Source organism: Chlamydotis macqueenii, chromosome 2 (assembly GCF_036417535.1).
Source record: "Chlamydotis macqueenii isolate bChlMac1 chromosome 2, bChlMac1.mat, whole genome shotgun sequence".
Taxonomy (NCBI): Eukaryota; Metazoa; Chordata; class Aves; order Otidiformes; family Otididae; genus Chlamydotis; species Chlamydotis macqueenii.
The window spans coordinates 121736684-121762724 of record NC_141557.1 but is presented as its reverse complement, the minus strand read 5'-3'; the positions used below and the strand labels follow the sequence as shown (position 1 = coordinate 121762724).

Below are 26041 nucleotides of genomic sequence, written 5' to 3'. Positions count from 1 at the left end.
TTATAATGCAGTCAGAAAAAAATGAATAAACATCTGGAACATCGGTGCAACTGTTCTTCCATCAGCAAAAATGCTCTGTTCCTTATTACCAGGTGTGCACTTCGAAAATGGCAATTGTTAAATACAGCTTGTTGTCACGCCAGCCTCCCAGGACAGTTGCTTGCTTGGTCAGCTGATACTCTGAAATAGAAACAAGGTGGAGGAGGTGGAGGTGTTCTTTCTAAGCTTTTCAGTTTGCATGGCATGCAATCAATATCTGCTTTTAAATGGATTTTTTACTGGCCAGTGTCAAATATTTTCTGTTCTGTTTCCTGCGCAATCAAATATAAGTATGCCCATCAACAAAGAGGATATTTTCTTCGGAACATCACAATCTCATTGTGATGAGAAAAAATTCCATCCTAGTTTTTAAACATTCCATTTTGAAGTATTAATGCTGATTACAGGTAGTGTGCACCAGATTTTCAACTGCTGAAAAACTACATCGCTGTGGCCGGTGAAGACAAGGGGATTCATACTAGCTGAGGATCTGATCTGCTATGTGTATTTATGCTGCAGAGAAAAGTGACTTCATATCTTGGTTTGGACTTAATGCCAGGTGGTGCTAAGCAGAGGTGTTATGAATTGTCTGAAATGCCTTTCTTTGAAATTTGTATAAATATGTTGTTTAAAAATCCTCCTTCTGATTCCTGAATGCATTTACACAGATGGTTACAAACTGTGAGAGTTTCATCTTATGACTGAAAGTGACTTTTTCCATCTTACTAAGAGGATGCAGAGGGTGAATGTGTATCAGTGCGCATAAACTATTGTTCTCTATTTCCGCTCTGAACAGTTTTGTATTTATTCTTTGAGAGACCTCTTACTGTTTTGACTATAAAGTAAATTTAGAAATGGATATTTTTATTTTTTCCAAGGTAGTTTAAATATGTTTACATTTTTAGATACAATTCTTTAAATAGTTAAAGATTCAGACCTATGAGATGCTGTTCTCCTTCTCATTGTCATCCTTGCAAATTCAGGAGAACCAACATCTCACAGGTTCAAGCTCAAATTACTGCCCTAGTTTTGGTTGGGGTTTTTTTGTTTGGTTGGTTTTTAAGTCACTTGGGTAGTCACGTTGAGCTCTAGTGCTTTCCCTCTTTAAGACTGAGGCAAGGTTATATTGCTGCTTCAAGCTAAGAGAGGAAGGTCCAGGAGGAGAATTTACCTCTGAGCCCCAATGGAAGGATTCATCAGCCTAGTTTGTGACAGGTTTATCCCCTAATACACCCGGATTTCAGAAACCTTGGATGCTCCATGGTCTCTTGGTCTTTTTTAACTCCCTATTACTTTGAACTCCCTTACTAGATTGCTGTACTACAAGAGAGATCCACACCCTAAAATTTGCCTCGCTGAGGAAGAATAAGCCAATCAAAAACGGCTTTTCTTTCTCTAGGTCATCTCCCTCACACCAAAATAGGTATTTCACTGGTCTGCATTCCCTGTGCCTCCTTTATCTTCTCACATTTCCAGACCTCTCAGAAGGTGCTATGAAAACGAACAAATTGTGTGAGAACCCTCTGTGCTGGATGCTCTCTGCACTTTGAGAACGGGATCTGCCTTCTCTGTCCCCACCATCTGGAGCAGCTATGTGCCTTGTTTGAAAATGAGTTGGAGAAGAAAACACAGGGGAATTAAAAACTGGAGACAGACCACTATCTTGTACATGTTTTCTAAGGAATCTAGGAGTACTTATAGACTACTGATGGGATGGGGTGAGATACCTTTAGCCAAAGGATTTGAACCTCTACCATCTCCAGCATTGTTTAACCTCTAGGTACAGTTTTAGCCAATTGATGGCTATAAGATCAAGTGTATCTCTGTGTCCAATTGTATCAGTTTGACTGCCCAAAGTACTGACAGTGCTATCAAAGACACCTCTGTCTGCTTGGTGAGGGCTTGGGTAGCCATAATTTAATAGGAAAAAATATGACTTTCTGGTTCATATGGATAAGGAAGGACTAAGGTGCTATTCTGCTGGCTCCTGGGTAGTCAATGGGCTCTGATTTGGGCTAATATCAAGTCACTGTGGGGAATCAAATCCTTGCACAGGACAGTCAGTCAGTGTCCAGATGGCAATAGGAGTTTCTGTTGCAAAAGTCCTTGTAGTGGTGGTGTTGGCTGGACCCAGATAAGCCTCCCTGAATCGTGCTTCACTGTGCAGTTCTTGCATCCAGCTGGCCTGGGCTCCTTGGGACCACTCCAGTACACGCATGATCCATCCCTACTGATTATCCTGAGCTACACACAAAACTCCCAACTACCTAAATTGTGTACAAAAGGTTAGCCTACATGATCCTTCCTGCATCTGCAGGAAGTTTTTTTCCGACTACTTACAAGTGGCTACGTGCATGCCTCCTCTGACTACCCGTGTAGAGTCAGATCAATTTTGCAGCCTTGGAGTCTCTGGAAGGGCTACATTCTCCACTCTGGATGTTAATCAGCACATGGAAACATAAAGTAACTTGTCTAGGCACAGCAAGTCCTGCCTAGAGGAATCCACAGAACTGTCCAAATCCCGCATGGGGAGCACCAGTTAGTCAAATACTTAATGGAGAAAGGGGAGTAAGAGTTGAGTTGATCAGCTTGTTTCACTGTTTCAAGTCAATCTAATGTGGCATCTGTGCAGATGCCTAGCTGCGGAGTTTCTGGGTCTCCAGGGGTCCTATGTAATGGTCCTCTATGTAATGGTAACAATAAATTTAGTCCATTATAAAATTGTCCCTAAAAAGCAATGAACCAAAAATAGAGGAAAAATAATGGCACGTGTTCTTGCTTCTTATCCAGCTAGACAGCATCTATGATTCATATAAAAAATACACGCTCATATTATTGAATGTTAATAAGTAATTAAAAAAAGAAATCCAGGGATTTAAGCAAACATCTGAAATGCTACTTTTGACAATAGTGGAAAAACGACTCTATGTCTTAAGAATAATGTTGAAGTACTGGAATAAGTATGTCTGTCATACCTTTTCCACTCCAAGGTGCGCCTATCTGACATTCAGATTATGAGGCATTTCTGTATGTACCCTTATAAACGCAAAGGATTGTGAAAGTCAGGAATGAAAATTATTTCCCTGGTTAAAAGCACTTCGGATGATATTTGGCTTAGTTGTAACCATTTACAGTATTTGCTAATCTCTCAGTAGAAAAGTGGGCTACCAAGAAAAAAGCCTTCCCAAAGGAGGAATATTTAAAATCTAAGCTACAAATGTCAAATTTAAAAACAAAACCCCAACCAAATAATAATAAAAAAAACCAACAACACAAGAATACACAGAAAAGACTGTAGACAAGGATTTGATACTTTTATCCTCATTTTATGCTAAAGTGCAGTGACATTTTCTCAGCTCAAAGTGCAAAGATTCTATTACTTAAATCTAATTACTTGGACATAATGTTTCCTCCTTGTCCACATTGCAATCAGGCGGGCGTGCAAGCCTTAACTTGTCCTCAGGGCTGATTTGCACGGCCACAGCATGAAGCTTTCACAGTAACTTGTACAAAGCCCCGGGCTGTAACGCTAGCTGACAGACAGTTGGAGTGAGTGCACGGATGTGGATCATCAGAGTCCAGTTATTTTTCAGTAAATACTTTAGGCCTTCAAACTCCATTAAAGCGATGAAAACCACCTATTGGTTTCAGCGAGCTTTAGGTGAGATTAGCAACACTCGCCAATCCTGCTCACTTTGGATCCCCCCAATGATGATAACCAGTGAGCTGCAAGAAAGAGACTCTGTCCTTATCTACTACTGTCAAGAGGCTTGCAACAGGGGTCAAGCCCCAAGTGAATCTCTGAATCTGTATTTTAGTAATTTAGAAATACCTGGGGCTCCAGCCTACTCCTACTGAAGCCTGTGGCAGTTTATTGTCAACTGAAGTACGAACAGGAAGCTTGATGCTCATGCTTCTTCCTCTTCATTGACAAATTTGACACCCAGGCATCAAGCAGTGTATTATTTTAGATAGAGAAGAATTATAATATGTATTTGACACACAATGCATTAAGCAATGTACTATTTTAGATGGAGGAGAATTATAATATGTTAATAAACTCACCCACACATACGCACATGCTTTAGGCATAGTTATCGGATTGCCCACTTCGCGAGTTAAGAGCAAGAGCTCTTTGAAAGTTGTTTTTTTTTTTTATTATTATTAGATCTTGTAGTGGGGTGACTGAAATGGTTGAGAGTTTACAAATGCCAGACAGAGGTTAGCAGGGAGGAGACTGGCAGCCACGCAGAATAAAGCAGCTGCTTATGTCACTGCTGCACCTAGGTCTGTCAAAGGCTTAAGTGGATAAAATTGCAAGAGAAAGTAGTATCCTTCTATGAGTTTAACAATTCTGGGATGCTTTTCTGTAAAATATCCAGACGTTGAGTGCCTTTACCTTTTTTATTTAATTTATTTTTCCAAAGGAGCAGCAGCTCAGAGGAGCTGGGTTCATCTGTCCAGACTAAAGCATTGCTTTACATTTCAAAAGGAACGGCTGAAAGTGTGTCACAGCCACCTAGTCACAGGTAATGGTGCCTTGATCATGTCACCTGTAACTGAGGTCTTTTTCTACTGAGGGCTTAGATGTCTTCTGCTCCTTTTTCTTTGGTATTCAGGTTTGCATATTTGGCCACCGGACCAGCCCACTGTCTGCAAAAAACTTCCTGCATTAAAGTATTTTTCTGAGTAAAAACTGACTTTCTTGTTAAGAAACGCAGTTACTTAGGGTTTCAGTGGGATTTTTGTGGGTTATTGTTTTTCAGAGGGGTGCCCTGTGTCTCCTCTGGCAGTATTGTAAAGCCTTTCTTTGCACTGGATTTTATCACAAGAGACTTTACTGAAAATGTTACTCTAACATGCAACTAGCAGGGTCACTCTCTGTCATTATTTCTCCTGTAATACAGGAAAGACATGAGAGATTTTTTTACCAGTTGCATAGAAAAAGTAACTTGTTGCTCTGGTCCAACAGAGTCTGGGTGCTGTGACAGTGGAACAGTACGAATGCAAGCATGGATATAATAACTTTGTCCCGTGCTGAGTCCCTCCACAAGCCAAGTCATTGCAAACTGCAATTAAGTGAAATCAGTGTCAAGTCCTTCTCCTCTGCATGGCACAGACTGTCAGCATCCCTTGCCTTGTCTTCTGTATACAGTGGCTGATCAGTGCTCTCAGAAGCAAAAACAAACACCCCCCCTCCCCCGCCCCCCGGTTTCTCCAATGTTGGGACTTTTACCGCTGCTTCAGCCCTGCTTTGGCTGGCTTTAATATCAGAGGAAGTATTTGCGTCTAGTTCTTTTTATGCAGCTCACTTTTAAAAGAATTTAAAAAAAAAAATCATTCAGCCTCACATTTTACAAACCTCTTTTTACTATGCAAACAGTGAAATCGGTGCACGTAGCAGACTGCTGTGCTCACTCCCGTATCTCCTACTGAGCGCTTGGTTGCATCGCGCTTAATTATGAATGGTCTCCAAAAAGCCCATTTCACTGTACTACGAAGTGACTCACGTTGCACAGAAGCTCCAGCAACTCACACTGGGTACTGGAGTCACGTGGGGCTGTACTGGTGAGTGACTCATTTCATATTGTACTTGGTGCTGAGATCTGACTCATATCGAACTGCGCGAGGAGCTGACTGACATTGTACTGGTCTGAACCCCGGTTTGAATCCGGATGACTCACCCTGGAGTGCATTAAATAGTGATTCACATACCGGTTCATACTGATTCCGATTGTCGCGATTCGCTTCGGATTGTACTATGCTGGCATCTGGCTCCTCTGGCAGGGTGGGCACAGTGGGAGCTGCCTTCTGCCTCGGCTGTGGTGCCCAAGGGAGCAGTATCAGCCAGGAGAGGAATTACTCAAAGTCAATGTAAAGCTGAAGTAAGGTCAGAATTGGACTTAGCAGGCTGTCATTTTGGTCACGACACTCTCTGGTTGCTTCACCTGGCTTTGACAAATTTTGAAATATGCCTATGAACAGATAGCTAGAGGTTCATGACTCTCAACTAAGAATACTCTGTTGTTTCTGAATGCTAGAAGATCTCCCCAGCGTTTCCAAGACCTGCTGCCTCCTCGTGATAACTTTTCTTATTGATGAAAAGAGGAGATGAACAAGTGACTGAGTACTGGTAGTTGCCTACGCTTCAGGGTCATCAGCCTGTGACCTGGGCTCCGAGAGACACAGAAACCTCAGACTCCGCAAACTCCTTCCTGGTCCTTTAGGCTGAGCCCTCAAACATGACTACTCACTCTGAAAAACAACAACAAAAAACCAAACGAAGGCTTTTCTTTCCAAGGGATAAAGAGATGTGTGACAGCCGAGGCACTGCTTCCATGATTAACTATTTGGGACTCAGGGTAAAGATACAGGGCGGGGAAGTAGATAAGAAATTCAAGGGGAAATAAAGTAACTGCTCTCTCATCTTAGAGTATTTTATAAAACATTGCGCTAGTTGGCTTGAGCATGCTCTTAGTTCTAGGAAAGACACTCCCAATTCTATCACAACGCTCCTAATTTTCACCTGACCACAACTAGGACTCTCCTACCTGAGAGTGATTTTGGTGCTTCATTTAGTTGAGCTACTGGTTACTGGTTTTTGGTCCTGTCATGTAGCAATAGCTTAGCTGGCACCAGGGTGCACAGCTCAGCGGAGCGCTGGAGCCCATGCTGCTGTCCCATTGGTGCAACGGGCGCAGAGGTACAAGGAGACTCCTCACTGTTACGTCAGAGCGACGGCACCGTATGAAAAGTTTTGATCTTACATTTTTCAACAGCAAAAAATGAAATAACGGAATGGTTGCATCAAGTAAATTACACCGGTATTAAATTACTGTAATTCTTACTGACAGGTACAAGGACAATCGTATTTCAATTTTTGCAGTTGTGTCCCAAGTTTCATTACCTGCTTGTTCGTGAACCTGCTGACAGGTAACTAATGGCAGAGCCCAGGGAGAGGTCCTTGCCTCGCACGATGTGCCGGGATGACATGGGCACAGCCCACTCGCCCGCTGCCGCCCATCTCCCTCCCTTCGCAGGGGAGCAGGGGACCCCGGGAACCGACGTGCCGCGGGGCTCCCTTCTCGAAGGTGCGGGGGGGAGGTGATGCGTGCTGCTTTATCCTCATCCTCACTCCTGAAAAGAGGAGGAAGAGTCCCCGGGCGCACGGCGGGAGCCGAGCCGAGGCGTCACCCGCGCTGGGGCGAGGGAGGCGGCGCGGAGCGGGGCGCGATCTCGCCCGGGGAGCGGCGGCGGGAGCCCGTGGGAGGGATGGGATGGGACAGGACGAGACGGGGCGGGCAGCCGGGAGACGGGGGGGGAAGAGCCGGTTCCTCCCGGGGAGGACGGGCGCGGCTCCTTGCCCATCCAGTCCCGTCGCTGGACCGAGTGGTACTTACGGTGTCGGCGGCGGGGCCCCGCCGGGAGTCCTCGCCCGCTTCCCCTCCGGTAGCGGCGAGCTGGGCGCCCGGGGACGCCGGCTCCCCAGCCCCGCGCATGCGCTCGGCCCCGGTGGGCTCCCCTCACGGTGCGGGCCGCGAACGCGGGTGGGCTTCGCTCGCTGTAGCCGGAGCCGGGTGTCGGCGGGGGTGGGGGGGCGGGTGGGCAGCGAGGCCGGCAGCCCGCGCTCCGCTCCCCGGTAACGACGGGGCGGGCTGGAGGCCGGCCGCCCCCGGCGAGACGAGCACCGGGGGCCGCTGCGGCTTTCAGGGGCGGTTTGCACGGGGAGCGGCCACCGCAGCGCCGACACCGCGCTGGGGAGATGGGGGGGACGCAGGGGGAGCCATGGGGCCAGCGACGGGGGAAGAGATGGCGGAGAAACCGGCGTGAGTGTGAGTGTGCGCTGGGGGGAGGGGGTGGGAAGGGCTCGAGGAGGCGGCGGTGCCGCCGCGGGGCTCGGTACCGGTGCTTTAATGTTGATGGATGCCTTAAGTGAGAGCCGTGCTTATAACGCGCGGGACTGGAGCACGCCTGCATTTCAAGGAACCGCAGGGATGCCCCTTCCCTCCCGCCCCCCGGCCGCCTCCCGCCTTCCAGCGGCGCAGGGCTCCGCGCCCGGCTCAGCCCCGCCACGTTTTGGGGACTGTCTCACCGATATCGTCCCGCCATCGCGCCATCCCTCCCCTCCCCCGGGCAGTCCCAACCGCCGTCTACCGGGAGGGCGGGACGAGGGTTTAACGGGACGGCAGCGGCTGGCTTGTGTCACCGCCGTCCCCGGGCGGAGCGACACGGTCCTCCCGTGAAAAGGAGACTGATCTGTTGCACGGACGCCCTGCGGGTCCCGGCCTCCGGAGCTGGGCTCCCAGTTACCGGGAGACCTGGCGGGCAGCCCCTGCCGTCGGGGCCGCTCCCCCCCCGCTCGCGCACCGGCTGCGGGGCGCGGCGGCCGCAGGAACCCGCGGACCCGGGGAGTGATGGGGAGCGACGGGGATTTACCCGCGGAGCCCGGGACTCACAGCCAGGGGAGCTCACCCGAGACTCCCACGCCGCTACCGGCTGGGGGCTAGGGGGGGACGTGGGCGGATAGCGGCTTCCCCGATGCGGGGAGGAAGAGGAGGAGGAGGAAGGGGCGGATGCGGCCCCACGAGCGATACTCACAGCGCCGGGCGGCTGGGGGGCAGCGCGGGGCTGCGGTGGCGGGGCTCCGTGGCACCCCGGGCATCTCCGGCGCTCCGGGGAGAGGCGGCTGGGCGGTGGCAGCGGCGGGGCCGGGACCGGGACCGGGGCGGGGACCAGCGGTGGCTCAGCCCAGCGGCCCCGCAGCAGGGCGGCGAGAGGGCAGCGGGCGGCCGCCCCGCTCCCGGACAGCAGCGCGGCCAAACCGGCGGGGCTGATGCCAGGGCCCGGGGCGTTTCGACGGGGCGCCGAGACGAAGCGCGGGCGGGGCGGGCGGGCGGGGAGGTGGGACCGCAGGAAGGGGCTGGAGAGCAGAGCTGAGAGCGGGGCGAGGGGCCCGGCGGGCCTCGGAGGCTGCGGCGTGCGGGGGAGGTGTGGGAGCGCGGGGACGGGGCGGGGAGAGAGAAAGAAAAAAAAAAAACAAAACCACAAAATAAGCGTTACCGGGGGGGCCGGCGGGCGCCCTGCACCGCCCAGCCCCGAGCGGAGCCCCTCCACCGCGCTGCTCATCCGGGGGGTGGGAGACTTGAACCCCCACAGGTGGGCCCCTGGGTACTCGGGGCTGCCCCCCACCCAGGGCACGCTCTGTGTTTTTAACTTTTCTATGTCTCCCCTTCAGCTGCGGAGCGGAGGAGACTTCTGGTACCGAACCGGTGCCCCTTGCGGTTCAAGGCTGGACAACGTGCCAGAGGGGCACGGGGACGAGGTCGGCCGCTTGCAATCTACACGCAAAAAGCACCCCACAGCACTCCACCCAAAAAAGCCAAGCAGAGCCGCGGCGGCGGGCGGGACCCCCCGGGATCCCCCGGGGCGCGGCCGCCGCCGCCCGCCCCTGTCCAGGGTCCTGAAACGGCCCCACCGCCGCTCGCCTCTCCTGCGACAGGGCAGCAGCATCTTCCCCCTCCTTGTTGGGTCTGATGGCCCTGGAGAGAGGGAGCCACTCTACTGGAGCCTAAGCCCGGGGTGGGAGAGAAGTTACTTTCTCCCTGCTAGAGAAAAGGGAGGCAGAGCCCGAATGGCAGTGAATTCTGCATGTTTCTGCTTAGGGCTCCATTTTCTCATCAAGGCCCGGTCCTTGCCAAAACACCTTCTCCATTTCTGGCCTGCAACCAATCTCTTGACATCAAAGAGGCAGAGGAAAGCCCTTCCCACAGTGATGGCACAGCTTTGAAGGCTAAAAGTCACTGCGACAGCAATGGGAGAACACAGATGTGGCGCCAGTGGTGCTAGGGCAAGGTACTTGTTAGAGCTGAACCATTCCTGCACACAAGGAGAGCTGGCTGTTTCTTAGCAGCAGAGAATTCCCCTAGGTCTGTTTGGAGAGGTGAACTAGGGTGGAAGCTGGACATTGTTCCCAGGAGAGCGTAAAAAATAAAAAGGTTCATTTTCTACCCCACCCCTGCCTTGGTATTTCTCCTGCCCGGTGGCAAATCTCTGCCCTTTTGGTTGTGGCACACGACTAGGATGTTAAATACACTTCTGTGCTGAATTACAATTGTCAAGGCCCAGACAGGACCTAGGGAGGCTTGACAATTAGGATTAAATAATACGCCTCACTTCTTGGCAGAGAAAAGGAAAGAAAGTAAGTGTACCAAGGTCGTTCTTCATGTATTCTGACACCTGTTAACACCACTGGCCTTTGAATCCAGCTCCTCGTCAGCTGCCAAGAAGGGCAGTCATTTCTCAGACCAGTGAGTGGCTGTGCTAAGCCATCTCTAGGCTATGGTCCCAGTAGCTTTCTAAATCTTAGCAGGAATGCTTGAACAAGTACAGGTGCTGGCCCAGTGTAACCCCTTTGGAAGGTATGGTCTTGCTCCATCCTTTGCATTTCTCTCGGGAGAAACTAACTAATGATCAACTAACACCTTCTTAAACATGACTAGTTTTTTCAACCTTAATAGTAGTGATAGTGATAGTGCATAGTATTGTATAAAAAGACAGTACTCATGCTCCCTAGCATGAATGGTGTCAGATAAACAAAGCCACCTAAGCTGAGCATCTTCCAGTGTTTGGTGTTTGTAGGTAATTCTGCCTAGCCCTGTTGGCAGGTACATCTGCATCATTCCACATGTACACAACCACCTAAATCCTGAAACTGTTGAGCGGCTTGGAGGCCTAAAGTCCTCTCAGAATTGCTAAAACAGGCATCTTCTCCCCCTTTTCTCCCTGAGTAATGGATGCTGAATCCCTCAGGCATCAGAGTAGCTTACTCTGTGTGTGCATATGTCTGTTACCGTACTCTTAGTGCCCACTGCTGCCCCACTTTGTCCGGGTTAATTCAACTTCACTAGGACAGAGAGAAAGCAAAACGTGTACAGCCTGACAATCTAGTTTGGTATCGGGGTATTGGGCCTGAGTCTTGGTTCTGTTCCCAAAATACATTATAGAAAATTGTGTGCTTACACATGAACTGTGCATTTAATAAAATCATGCCACATAGCGGCACCTTTGTTTGTAACATACAAGGTAAATATTAAACCAGGACTCAATATTGATTTTAGCTACTACCACATAAGTCACTAGAAAATAATTAAAAAAATCTCTTTATTAGACTTTCCTGAACATTTCACATCAAGTCTACATAAGTTATTGATAAACTTGTAGGAGGGAAGTCCATCCAGCATGCAAGAATTTTCTTTTATTCTACATCAGAAAGGAATGGCTTTATCTAGGGGTGACCTTGCTATTTAATATTGTTCCTTTGTGTGTTTCTTAGACTCCAGCCTTGCTCTTTCTGAAGACTTGTCCAGTTAATACATTTTTCTAATTTTGCCTTTGTGGAAATGATGAAACCTGTTATTGTTGTTGTTATTAATTAATTTTATTAGTACTGAAAACTCGTATGGCTTTTTAAAAAATGTATTCTCATTGAAAATGTTAAGAAGAGGTTATAAGAAAGGCAATATAGAACGTGCATTTGCATTTTAATAACATTGTATTCCAACATCCTTGCAGTCACGCTTCAACGGGTGACGTGATGCACATATTGGCTCTCTGGGGGCCGGTTTTGCTTTATGGGGTCGGGACAGATTGCTGGGCCTCACACCTGAACTTCTGTTCCTTGCCCAAGGAGAGGTCACAGACATTTGTATGGCGGCTTACGGGTACTGGTCTATTTTAGTGTTTCCTGTTCACTTCAATTGTTAGATAGAGAGTTTCTAGACCGTTGAATGGAGCTGATTCATAGTGAATTAGGGAGCAATTCAAACAAAAAGTAAGCTGCCATTTTTGGCTATTTTCATTGACATGAAAGTGCACTTATTACAAATCACTTTGAAGACTGATAGGCTTTTCTGGGAGAGGTGATATTTTCAGAAGTAAAATGAGTTTCCAGGGACTTCAGTTGAACTTAGTTTTTTGATTTTTTTTTTCTTTTAATATATCAACAGTATTCTAGTATTTGCTTTATCTTATTCCTTAATAAAAACCTAACATATAAATATATGTGTTTTTAAAAGATGCCTTTTAAGTAACCACATTTTGAAGTTTACATAATGCCAGTGGTATTAGGGGAAACACCTTTCTTGAACTTTTAAATATTTCTGTTCTTTCAACATTAGTTACGTACAGGTGTCAGTAATTTTTCTTAATGGATCTATTAGTAATTGATTTCAAATAGAAGATGTAGGTTCACTGTTGATGGGAGGCAGAATAAACCGGAGTCTTCAAACACGTAAAACAAACCATGGAGCTGCATGAGTCCACAGAGGATTAACTAACTTACCCACATGCAAGGATGCCTATTAGTACTTGATTTTTTTCATCAACATTAATAGCAATGTGTTAATTTCCCAGTGGATTTTATTTTGTGTAAGCCCAAGTGTGAAAGTCCCACTGGGAAGTTCCCTGTGCCATGTCATTCAAATTGTCCAAACCTAACCGTTCAGTAGCACAGATGTAGAGCGCAGGGTTTCTTTTAGTCTTTTGCTGGAGGATTAAGTTTCCTCAAGGTCCTGTGCTAAAACTTATGATTGCATTATGTTAGGACTAATGCTTGAAAAGTTACTGTAATGGTCAGACTTGGCTTAGAGCTCAGTGCAGCCAGAATTGTTTGCTGTTGATGGTTTTGCTTAGTTCTTTGCTCATTATTTCAGCATTGTAAGGTTATTTTCTAGGGTGATGTACTTTCTCAGGGTTGGCCAATCCCAGATGTATGTTCTGCCAAAACTCTCAGCCTCAGTATTTATACCAGTCAGCTCCTACTGCGAAGTCTCAGGAAGTTTGAAAACGAGCCTCCGCTGTCTCCACGCATAACCCTGTTTCTTTTCCACTCTTACATATCACATTTTGTTACTCCTAAGCTTAAAGAGAAATAATCTTTGAGATGGAATTAAATATTAGAAATAAGGAGATGTTTTCCAGTAACAGGACTGAATGCTGGGTTTTAGCGCATCAGAGTCAGCTCAGTGACGGCTCTGCTCCCCGTTCTGGCCTCCATCCACCTGATGCATGCGGGCACCATGGGGTTCATAAGCCCCCTCGGACAAGAGTTCTGTGGCACAACTCGTGTGCTTAAAATCCCTGGTGACTCAGAATTTTTGGCAGATTGACAGACTACCCAGGAAGCCAGCAGCTTGGGCAAAGAAGGTCTAATTAGAAATTGCAATATGACACATACAAAAAAAAAAAAAAGAATGCTTTGCTGAAGTACAACTGCATTAAGAAACTGTGTCATCCATTTCATTTGCTGCGTTTGGCAAATTGAAGCCTCACTACATTCTGTCTGACCCTCTCACTTTACGTATGTCAATAAACAGTTTAAAATGAAAGCCCAACTACAGTTTTTAAACTCATGAGGTTAACATACATCTCTAATTCTATGCTCTATTTTTTTTTGTTTGTTTGTTTGTTTTTGCATAAACCTTTAAATTATTTGGAATCATTAAAAGAACCCACAGGTTTGGGTTGAATTAAGAAAAAAAATAAATTCTCCCATCACAACAACCTTCTGTTAGAATATGTCCTGATGATGTCAGAAAACCTGTACCAAAGATCTGGGCAAAATGTTGACCAGAAAAAAGATTAACTTCTACATATAAAAACTCTGAGTTTCCAGATGATGGAGGGACGTTGCTCAGTAACTCTCATTACAAGATTCCAGAAGGTGTCACTGTGCACCTACAATTCGAACAGTTGAACATCGTGCCAAAGCACTCTTCCTCCTTGTGCTATTAGAGGTCCTCTTTGCCCGTAAAGGAAATTAAATGAATCAAAACTGAGGACACAAACATTTTCCTCTTTTCATGATTAGGAAAGAAAAAAAAAAATCTCCATAGTACCAATTTCACTCAAGAGATACCTATCCAATCATGACCTGCAGAAATATTCCTGATATTTTGGGTCACACATAACCTAATCATGCAGGATCTTTACCACACAGGCACTTGGTAAGTAATAAGTATAGTTAAATTAAAGAAGAATCCAAAACAGAAAAAACTCCAATTTTTAGGTCTAGAAAGTAGTTATATTTCAGAAAGGAAGATTAATGGGGCAATTTGGAACCAATGTTCCCGAACAGCTTGAGGTTTCAGAGTAGCACAAAGTGTATCTGAAAGCCCAGTTGCTCAACGTGGCTGCACAGTAATATTCCAGCTTGACAAGATGCCTGAGGAAGCCACTGTGACTTCTGCCATTGACTCTTGATCAGATTTTGGACCTTAGAAAATCTGGAGGAACTGGGAGAATTATGCAGCCATGTTAAAAGGCTGATGGGAGAAAATATCCTTCACTCACAGGATGCGTAGGAGAACATGAAAAGACACCAGAGCTAAAATACCTTATAATTCTTTTGAAAAAGAAGAATAAAAGAATAAAGGGCAGGCAATGAGAGACTGCTAAAGAGTACGAGGTTCAAAACAATAGTCCCAGAAACAAGAATGTTCTAGGCTGACAGATGCTGGCATGAAGAGCAATCTCTGTATTTGTCTCATTGCAGCCTAGTTTGAGGTGGTGACCAGCAGTATCTCCCCAGTATCTTAAAAAGACCTTTGAATGATGATGAGAGGAAGAGGAGCTGATCTGATAAGAATGATGGTGAGGAGGGGTATTTGGGAAATGGGAAAACTCCAGGTGACATCTACCCCAGTGTACTAAGTTATCAATGGAACTGAACAAAAACTGATTTAGAGGTTATCCCTGTTACGTAGCTGCTCCCATGGAAATGAGCAGAAAGGCCTAGGGCTTCCTTGCAGAATCTCTACTAATCTTTCCTTCAGAGAGGTCTTAGGTGATCTTACCCATATAGAAGGGCATGCCTGGATTAGAGAGACTGTGATTACAGACAGCACAAATTACCGGCTAAATGTCATGCTTGCTTTAGGCTTAGGAGCAGACTTACAAATGGTATCAGGTCTCCCTTAATGCCACAGATACTGAGTTACAGCTTATAGATACAGAGAACCTCAAGGAAAAAAAAAAAGAAGAAAAAAAAAAAGAAATGCTCAGAGCTACTGAGTTTTTTGGGAAGGTACTTGATGTGTTCCTGTGAAACCACCTTTCTCCTGTCTGATGCTCAGAGAGACTGACACTCCTTTCTGCAGGCTGGACCTTTTCCTCTGGCCACTGCAGGGCTGTCTGTCATCTTTCCCTGCAACTGGAACCACGCTGCACTTTGCTGTGCTTCTAGAGGTGTCCTAAGAGAGGGAGAACAGCAGTCCAGATGGGTAGAAATTCAGACAAACCTTTTTATATCCCATCTTTATGCATCGTTGTTCAAAACAACTCATTAGCAGACCACACTCGTGGCGGTTTCCCTCCTTTACACTACTGTTTTGAAAGACCATGTCCTCCTTCTGAGCGGACGAAACGTCCCTCCCAATCTCCTTTCTGCCGTTCATGTCAAACCTACCTCCCGACCAAACACAGGAAAGACTAAATGGGACTGAAAGTGTCCTGTCTGCAATAGCCTCTACTTTCTCTGATCTGATTTAACACCTTTAACTTATTTCTCTTGATGATTTGGAAAGGCTGGTAAGAAACCAGTAGAGTTTGGCTTTTCTTTCTGTTTAAAGTGTGTCTGCTTACAACCCAATATGACACTTGAGAGAGCCCCGCTTTTTTATGAGTCAAACAATTTTATAGTCAGAGCATGCCACTGTTGGTCAGGTAAATCATTCAAACAGATGCTATTCTTGTATTTAAATGAAGCACATGCATTTATCTGCACAGGGTCTGTATGAAAAGAATAAACACAGTGCCGTGAGGAAGGCTAGTCTGTCATAAAAATAGCAACTATCTTTCAGAATCAAAAGTTTCAGTGAACATAAAGAAATGCTAGTTTGAAGAGATGTCCCTGGCATTTAAGGCTGTGACTCACTTTATCAACCTTCTGACTGGAGAACTATTCCAGCTATTCCATGCCAAATAGTCCAGAGGATCTGGATGTAAACCGAGAAACACCCTTTAAGCCTCTTATTTAGAGCCTATATTCTATACAGATGTTATAGATGTCCCATTTATTGACATGCAGAATTCTGGGTAATGTGGAGCAGTAAATGGAGGAAAAATTTGCAAATGAGAAAAACAGGACAAAGGGACAGAGAGGAGAAACTCAGCTACTTCCCTGGCGCAGTCTAAGTACCCATGCAAATCTGAGCACAAGTTTCAAGAACCAAAAGGCACAAAGGGTGCGAGTGTCAAAGCTTATTTGGGAAACTAAATTCCAGGATTGGCAAGGAGTCCCTAAAAGGAGATTCTTTACCCCAAAGACATCCTTCCCAGAAGAATGCTTGTGTTTAAACAAAACAGTTTGGTAATAAAAAGATGAGACTACAGATTTTACCAAATCAAGCACTGCAAGAAAACTGATACTTTAAAATATTATAATCCTCCTGCCTCTCAAAACAAATGTCAATCGTTATGCAGTTCAAGAACAAATATTTTATCCTGTCTTGGTCTATGTCTGATCCAGTGTTTTTGCTCTTAACTTGATTACCCTCAAATGAAACAGTGAAGTTGTCAGAACACTAAAACTGCTTTCTTCTTTATTGAGCCCTAAAGCAAATCACACAAGATGTTATGGCAAAAATCACAGCTGCTTCCTGAAATTAGACTGTGTTCACAAATGGAACTGAATGAACAATGAAACAAAGTTGAGCCCTTCCCCTTTTTCTGTATGAATTCCTCAGCCTACACCTGACACCTCTAGACTCCTGAGACTAATTTTCATCTTTTTTGTGAGCGTAGCTAAGCATTTACAACAGTGAATGAGGAAAACTGGTGTGACATTTTGTAAGGTCATCAGCTACTGCTTGGATGGTGTCACTGGGCAGCTCCTGGTTGTTGCAGTCTGTTCTTACCTTTAACAATTAATACAGTATTTTCGATTTGCTTTATTTGGAGACTAACACTAGAAGTATAATATTGAGGACAATTAGCCTCCTGAGCTGTTTCCAACCACAGCTGGTGGTAGACTAAAGATCTGTTAAATTAAAGATCTCAACATCTAAGTTCCTGAGAGCTTCATTGGAATCAGTGCCTCGCGTAGGGATGGGCTGTGGGAAAGGCCGAGCCTCCTCAGACATCAAAATCAGTCAGCAAGCAGGCACAGACCCATTGTGAGCCAGGCTTCACTAGCTCACCTCTCACAGATTCTTGCCATTTCCCAAGCGTTACCTTTCAGCACACCTTTTAGATGTGGCTTGCCTCACTGTTTAGTTTTAATGCTTGTGATAAAACATATAGTTACTTACATTGTACATAAACAAGGTGTTTCATCCCTTGTGTGGCCTCTGGGAGAAGAGTGATGGTCTCTCCCTCGCATCTCCTGGCTTGGTGGGGCTTTGGCTTTGACCTGCTCTCAGGTGGACGCACCTAGCTGTCACCTAGCAACTTTGAGCTGGGCTTTGAAATGAAGACATCTGTAGTAGGATATTCTGATCTCTTTTTGCATCTTTCTTTTGACTGGATGAAGCTGATTTACAATGAGACACTAATAAACGGGAGTAAAAAGTTGTCCTGTTATTGCACAGAAGGGGCCAGCAAATGTAGGACTGAGTAAGCTCTAAATGGCTTGAAAGAAACATTTATTTTCCCCAGAGTCTTTTATTTATTTATTTATTTATTTATTTATCTATTTATTTATTTATTTATTGTGGAAAGTAATTGCTGTGAAAAAGCATGTATGTGATTCATGACTTTTGTGTCTTTGCACCACTCATGGGAAATGCCTGTCAGGTAGCATGCATTGTATACAAACAGGTAAGGGGAAGGAGTAAATTACTCTTCATCCTCACTACATATACAGCAAGAAGTAATGGATTTAAACAGTAGGCAGGGATATTTAGGTTATATCTGAATTTTTAATGGTAGAATGGTGAAGCTCTGGAGCAGGCTGCCTAGACTGTGGAGTCTGTGTTACTGAGGTTTTAAAGAGCAGGAGAGGTAAACCCGTGCCAGGAAGGGCTTGAGGACGGTTGATCCTAGCAGCAAAGGTCAGATAACATTGTCAAGCTCCCACTCAGAACCGTCTTCAATGATACTGCACCTCACGTCATTCTCCTGGTCACCAGAAGGATTTGCTAATTAGAGTGGACTGGCTGATACCGCAACCCGGGCACGACTTATTCTGGCACTTCGGGATTCCTCTGGTGCTCAGAAATCCCTGAGAAATCTGAGCTGAAAAAAAACCACACCACAATTCCTCTTTCAATTGGACATGAGGTGTTTTGGAAATAAAACCGGTGTGATGCGAACACTGTGCTCAGGTGATCTCTACCGCATGATGGCCTCTAGGAAAAACCATAAATCAGAGCAAGACCAACGATACTGTCTTATCACTCTGGGGCTGGTGATGCACAAAGGTACTTCATTTTAGTTTTGTATTTTACTGTAAATCATTTACTTTCATCAGTCTAAGTGTGAGAGACATACCATGGAGCACAGGCCAATTCCTCCTGACTCACAGACACCCAAACTAGATGCCTTTTTAAGGCAGCCTCCATGGTCTTTCAGAGATATGTTGCTTTTCCCCACTATCTTTTTATCTAAACTGTTGATTCTTGCTGGTGAAAGGGTATCCTAAAGTAATATATTTGTAAATCTGAAGTTACCCATATCTCAAATTAGTTGACTTAGATTTAGGCTGAGTGAGTTATTTATTTACCAGGATGACATTTTGTTCCTCTTAAAGAAGGTCATCTTATATTAATGAAAATAGTCTCTGTAATTCAGGTCAGTCTAGGATTGTCTTGCTATAAAATTTCCAGTGCTAGTGTAAAAACAGTTTATCTTTTGTTTTTTTTGTATGCATTAAATTCTTTCTGACCGTAATATCCTAATCAGGCCGGGATTCTGCATTTTTCTGTTTCAAAGGTGCCCAGCTAAAAAGGAAGTTTTAGGGCTACTTCAAAGGTAAAATACGTAAATCACTAAATTGGAAAAACACACAATTGCAAATTAGTACAAATTACCTCTGAGGACTAGAAAATTTGCACACTATTAATATGCAAGTAATCCACCCATTAATGTGTAGTACATTATTATTTTGACAACTTTTACAAAAGAATGCCCTCTGATTGCTGTCTGCACAGCTATTATTGGCTCATAGACAACGCTGAGCAAAACAGCTAGCTATTCTCAGAACCGTGTTTCTGGATGCAAAAGAAAAATCTTTTATGAATTAAAAAAATATTATTATGCCATGTAATTACAGAGCAGTCTAAAAAGAAAGACGCTGTGAAGAGTTCTTTGTTTCACAGAGCAGTTGAGGCTGGAAGGCGCCTCTGCAGATCGTCTAGTCCAACACCTCCCACTCTCAGGCTTCCTAGGACCGTGCCGAGCAGGGTTTGAATACATCCAAGGATGGAGACTTCAGAACCTCTCTAGGCAACTTGTCCCACTGTTCAACCACCCTCACAGTAAAAAAAACAAACAACTTTTTCTGCCTGATTGATAGAATAATTCCTGTACAAGCTGCATTCATCTGTTCTTACTTTCATGTATGATGCTAAAGATTAAAATATATTATTTCTTAAAGGAGTTATATTTAATGGTTTGAGCTGCCTGGAGGAGACTAGCATACTATGGACATTCAGAGGAGACAGAGGGAGAAGAAAACTCCAAACCAAACATGAAAGATCTCTGCTAGGCTGCCCAGGTGAAAATGGGCAAGTAAGTGGTGAAAATGAGTCCTATCCACGGATACTAGCTAAGCCAGTGGCTTGCTGCATGTCTTTCAGGGCTAGGCCTGCTAAAGGTGCCCCACTGCGCTCCTCCACAGCTTCCAGCAGGACCCATAGAGCTGAATTAAGTACCAGTGCCTGCTCCCTCATCCTGCATGGACACAGCTGGTACCTAAACATGCCATCCAAAAAACGCCAACACAGTGCATGAGGAGTTGCCTCACAGGGACAGAAGAAACTCCTAAACACAGGAAACAGCATTTACGCTGCATCTTTCAAAAGAAGGTATGGGCCTGATTTGGCACTGTATGTGCATCACCCTTCATTTGGGAGCCATAGGCCCAGATACCACCCACCCCCTACCCACAGACCTACATATCTAAATGCTGCTGTTAGCGTATTTGTCGGAGATACAGACTCAGATCTTTCTTCCACTCTGAATTTGCGTGGGTTGACCTCCTAGGCTGGTGGCCCAGATGCTGGAGCCGGTCTTTCAGCCTCAGCTTTCAGAAGTGCCCTCCCTGGCTTGGACACGGCTGAACAGATGGAGGGGAAGGAGGACAACTTTCCAATCTATCTGCAAGAAACCTCCCTGTGGGTTTTGGTCTTGGCCTCACTGAATACCTGCTAAAAAGGAAAATAAAAGTGTTTCTCAGTGAATGTCAGACCACCCCTGCTTCGTAAGTGGCTTAAACACAGCAAAGCATCACCACTCCCTCTATGCAAGGAATATTAAATTATTATACAACAAAGAATGATTTCAACACAAGGGAAGGAAGAGACCCCTCCTATCCTTCTCACAGACACAAGTAGTAAGGTTATTCTTCTGATGTACGTGGTTTCAAGTTACCTCAGGGGAAAGTTTTGAACCTTATCTTCCCACAATTTGGGCAACAGCAGTAAGTGCTGGGCTGTGAAATGAGAAAGCACTCCTCTGTCCTGCCTCAGGACAGGGAGGTGTAATTTCAGGAGTGCCTCAGGTCCGTAATTCACAGACGGAAGGAGAGGTCTATCTCTAATGTCATTGGGTGTTTCTGCTGATGGCCACCTCTCCAGAATGGTGGCATTTTATATCCTATCCCTATGTACTCAGTTCTGCTGATACAAGCGCAGACACCTAGTCCCCAGCTCAGACATGTGCGCTCTAGGGGACACCAGTGCACCTCAACACAGCACACAGCAATGCCGGTCACTTGGGTGACCATGGCTTGTTGTGGATGGTGCTGTTTTTAGCTGTAAGAATAATTATTTTAATGTTTATTTTGGATTCCAGTCCTATACTTTTTGATTTCAACTTATTGGTTTGTTTTACTTCCCTCACCCAATACAGAAAACTGTAGGAACTTTACCCGACTCACAGATTCAATGAATGCAAATCCTTCAAAGATTAAATGTCTTCACCATAGTTGCAAGTACTATAGTTAAGCTAACAGATCTCCTACTCCAGATGACCAATAAAAGGAGGACTCTAACCCCTCAAAAGACTAGTACAGCTTTTTCACAGCATGGATGACCTGACCCTAGTAAGTGCTACAGACCTGGGTATGGAGTAACCCTGAAATACTCCTGTGCCCCAGGACTGCTTTGTGACTTCTGAAAGCAGCAATTCATAAAAGAACTTTTTCCTCAGAGGAATTGTCTTGCAAACGAGAGAATCCACTTACAGTTTCTACCTGGCCCCTCTTGCAGGGTTGGGGGCCGACAGGTCTTAAACCTCCTAATAGGTCTGCTGATAAGACGTGCACCAATATTTTGCTGAACACTGCAGGTCTCAAAAGGACTGATACCAGCACAGAAGACCACAGAGAAATAATGTTCTCCAGCTTGTCCTAGAAATAATTTTGCTTACCTTTAAAACCAACTGCATGTGATTTTTACCTCATTATCTTAATCTATTCAGCAAAATACCCACTCTTCTCCCTACCTAAAAGTATACTGTATTATCAAAGAAGTTGTCAATAAGACTAGATGCCCATAATTTGGCGGTCCTGAATACCCTATAATACTCCTATTTGTCTCTGAGAATTCTGTCTCCCTTTGAAATTGTTGCTCCTGAATAAAACAGAGCATCAAACATATCTAAAATTTTATATCTGCTGTGTAAGAATAAGTATTTTGGCAAAGATGAAGAATGTTAGCTGCCAGCTGGTTTAATCCACAGCCATACAGTCTGCATCCTCTGCCCATCTCAAACATAAGACTTAGATAAAATGTGACTATTACACTATGTTTTAGTCTATTTAACTAAGCACAACACCTGCTCAAAAGAACGGAAAAAAATGTGGTTTTGGTATAAGTTATTGCTTGGTTTGTTCCTAATACACTATGACACAATCACAAGCTTTAAGACATACAAATGCTACCGTGACTAAGTATGAAAAACAGACTTCACCAAATAAACACTTTTGACATGAAAATGTACTTGGGAAAATTATATTGACTGAACAGGGTGGGTATATTTACTAATATCAGGACTTTTCCTAATCTTATAAAAGTTAAAGACAATACCTGACTTCAGAAGGACTGTGAACAGTAATAGTAATTAAGGACTGACAGAACTCATCACTTGAAGACACTGGAGTACTTGTCAAAGCAGTGCAATCATTCAACTGGTATGTTGTCCTCTGCAAATAACATCTCTTATGATTTTTGACCTTTCTGGAGCTGTTTGTGAATGGATCCTTATTTTCACAAACAAATCACGATTCATAGCTGTTGCTGAATAATTCAGATGAGCCATGCATGGTCACGAGTGATTTTCACATTACATGCAGTTCATAGAATAATGTTTGACATCTCCAAACCCAAAGGATTTCTGCAGAGCTGAGATTAGCTAGGTGAAGGAAGAAGGATGCTGTACTTCCCCTGAGCTGCTCCTCCAGACAGCGTGCCTGCGGCCATTTCAGCTTCTGCCCAGCACTCCATCAGCACAGCTCAGGAAGGCAGAGATTAGGTTGCCAGGGCTGAGCTTAAATAGAGCTGCTGAGCCCATGGGTGAGGGTGGAGGTCCTAGGTGACGCTGGTCAGGGCCATTGATGCTTCCTAGTGCCCTCAGAGCCCTGACACTGCTGTCTTATCTGTGCTTACCCAGTTACCTATTGTCTGTAGGTGTATTATTCATGTAAAACCAACCAAATCTGGAACCTTAGAAAATCATAATTACATTATAGAAGTGAAATGAGTCCTATCCAGATATAATCTGGACATGAACTAAAATGTGGCATCTTTGTGGAGAAGAGTCTCATCCTCTTGTGACAAAATGATGGCAATGAGCTCTGTGTAACAGGACTTTGGCCAAATTTTGCCATTAGGAAAATATAGTGAATTATTTGCAACCTCTCACTATCTCCTTGCACGGTGTAATGTTTCTGGCGTGTTTATTTTGTTAACTGACAAAATGTATATTGGGAGCACATGAGAATGGGTCCATGTTAACTCTGGGTTAAGTAAGTCCTTGCATCTTCGTGATAAGACTTGTAAAACGTTTATTCACTTTTGCTTTTTAGCATATTTATAAATAAAGGTGCAAACATGTCAGAGGGAAAGGCTGTTTAAGCAATGTAAATGGAGATTAGAAATAAACAACTCACTGAGTTAATTTAAATGTCATGAAGAGAATTTAAAAGGCCTTGAAATTCTGCCTACCACTTTTCAAAAACATTTCTCTTGTAAGTTAGTTTCTCTTTTAAAGCATGTTCAAGAATAAATAAACCTAAGTAAAGTGTGCTGTTAAAAGGTTTTGGGTTTGTTTTTTTTTAATCTCAATGTATTTAATATTTCAACTTTGGCATGTTGAATTAGATGGCAACTTGCTCTCAGAAGCAGCCACCGCTCATGTTCAGAAGCATCAAATTCAAAACCTCACCTAAGGTGGAAGGGAATATGGCAATTAATAAGGACTGGGGAATCAGTCTGATCAAAGTCCCTCTCAGTCAAGCAAATTTATGGGTCTAAGGACACAGTTTGTCTATAGCTATTAGTGTCACATATAGAAACATTCTACCAGAAAGAATCTGAACTTTCTTCAAGCTTCAAAGTCACCAGAAAAAAAAAAAAAAAGTTTTAATGTGATCTTGTCTATTCTGGGAGTGTAAGTGACAAATTGGTTTTGAACTTTACAAACTTCAGGTTTATTTCCTAAGTCCTGGAAAATCATGGAAACCCTCTGTGCCTTGCTTCCCTATCAGTAAAACGAAAGGTATTTCTCTCCTATGTGAAGTAAAGCTTGCAACTTATTTCAGTTCTCCAGCCTCAGGGCTGCACACATTTCTAGACAGGTACGTTTTCTAACTTCCTATCACTAACAGAGTCCTTGCAGACCCATTAACTACTAGTAACACTGCTTACGTTACATGTGTGAAAGGATCATTTGCTGATATGCTCTATGAAGTTCTGGTGACATGTTCCCCCTGAGCGTATAGCCTCATACAAGAGCTTCCACACAACAGCAATTTCACCTCAGCTGAGCTCATGAAGCGGTTACAGAGCATCTCCTGGGCTGTCCCTGCAGGCTGTCCCTGCTACCAGAGATGAGAGTCAGATCGACGGAGCTGCAGCATTTAGAAACATCAGCACAGAACAAATAAATGGGAGAGAGAGCCACTGGGAGACGGGAAGCTGGCAGCACTGGTGTTTAAGGAACTGTGAACAGTAAGTGGCCCTGGACCTTGCAGTGTCATTTAGGTTGCTCTGTAGATAAATCCCTTTTCAGAGCAGAGAAATAACCTCTGTGAGGTCCCTGACTTAGTCCTGTGCACCATGTTGTCTGAGTCTTGGCAAGAAACCACAACTTCAGAAAAGAGCCATAAAAGCAATCACCAAGCTGAAAGGAACTATTCACCTGGAACAGCTAAATGAGAAATGACTAGGGACATGAGATGTGAAGAACTCAGTATATGGGTTTCAGAAGTTATGACTACCAAGGGTTAAATTCAGGAGCCATTGTGCCTGTGACAAAACCCCCTCTGCCTTCAAGAGGGCCAAGAAGTGCGAGGGCTGGTGTGCTAAATGGACAGATAACAAGACAGAATGACATGAAATTCTGAAAGGAGAGTACTTGGTTCATTATCAGAAACAGTTTCCTGATAGTGGCAAAGCAGGCTGAGTATTTCCTCTCAGAAAAAGCAGCAAAAGTAATTTAGGATTTCTGATGAGTGTATTCCTGGAATTCAAATGAAACAGCCTCCCAGAAACAGACGTGCATTGGCTAAGGAGATGGGATGGAGAAGCCAATTCTTGCTTTAACTTGAATGTCTGTAGGACAGATGTGGAATAGGGAATGGCTTCTTCCCCCATCTTGCATTTCACCACCCTGCCAACAACCTCAACTGGCTACCCTGGTTCCTCTCCACTTCGGTGCTAAGTTAGTCTGAAAAATCCCCAGATTTAATGGTTTCAAGAGTGAGTGACTTTGCTATCACATTCTCTTCCCACTGTGCACCAGGGTGCACCACTTCTGCATCAAAGTTTTAACAAGATACAAGTTTTTTGCACCTGTCCCTCTTGCTCTGTCGAGCCGCACAGCAGTGTGCTGCTCACGATAAATACCACTGGTTTGCCCCTCAGGCAGCTTTCAGGCTTTTGACAAAATCTAGAGGACAAGTGAGTGTTGTTTTTAATTAAGGAAAATGGTTCAGGTCTACAGGTTCACAAAAGAGGATTTACTGTAACACCCTAATAGATTTTAGTATTAGAATGCATTCATTTTCTTTGGGGTATCTTCTTTTGTTAAGTACCAATAAAAATCATCTGAGGTAGCACTGGTTAAAAATGCAGATCTCTTCAGTGTCTAAAAACCATGAAGCAATGTGTTTCGCCTCACCCTTTTAACTACAGATCAGCTCTACAAAGTATGAATCATTTTTATGAGCTAGATGGTTGTGTTTAATTTGTTGTTTGAAAGCAGATACTTAACAGGAAGGCGGATCACCACCTCCTATGTCACTGTGGTTGCAACATGCTGAGGAACAGAGGGCAGAAGATGAGGCTCAGAAATAATGGAAAACTACATGAATACCGATATCTTGGTGAGAAACAGTCTACGACTGTAATACATTACATTAACACTTTCTTTCTCCTTCTTACCAGAGACACCATTTCCCCCCTCCTTCAGGACATTTGGATAACCCTGGATTTTGCCTTACCTTGAGAAGTCGCTGTGCTGCTTTAATATCCTCTTCATCTTCATTTTGGAGGGTCTCCTTTGCTTGATAGCTGTCTGCACGATAGCTGTGAGTCCTGAAGTAGAAGAAAACTTGCCTCCACAT

The 26041-nt window shown here is 44.6% G+C and overlaps 1 protein-coding gene across 2 annotated transcripts in view; it reads right to left on the bottom strand.

Moving 5' to 3' along the window:
* Positions 1-26041, bottom strand: part of RGS20 (regulator of G protein signaling 20) — a 40190-nt gene extending 14149 nt beyond the window's left edge. The window contains exons 1-2 of one of the 2 annotated variants that reach the window (XM_086742334.1): positions 25919-26041; positions 8638-9009 (exon numbers count right to left, since the gene is read on the bottom strand). In XM_086742334.1, the coding sequence (XP_086598460.1) occupies positions 8638-9009; positions 25919-26041 (495 nt within the window). Of the gene's footprint in view, positions 1-7439; positions 7599-8637; positions 9010-25918 lie in introns of those variants that run through there. The other variant, XM_086742333.1, reaches the window with a different exon arrangement.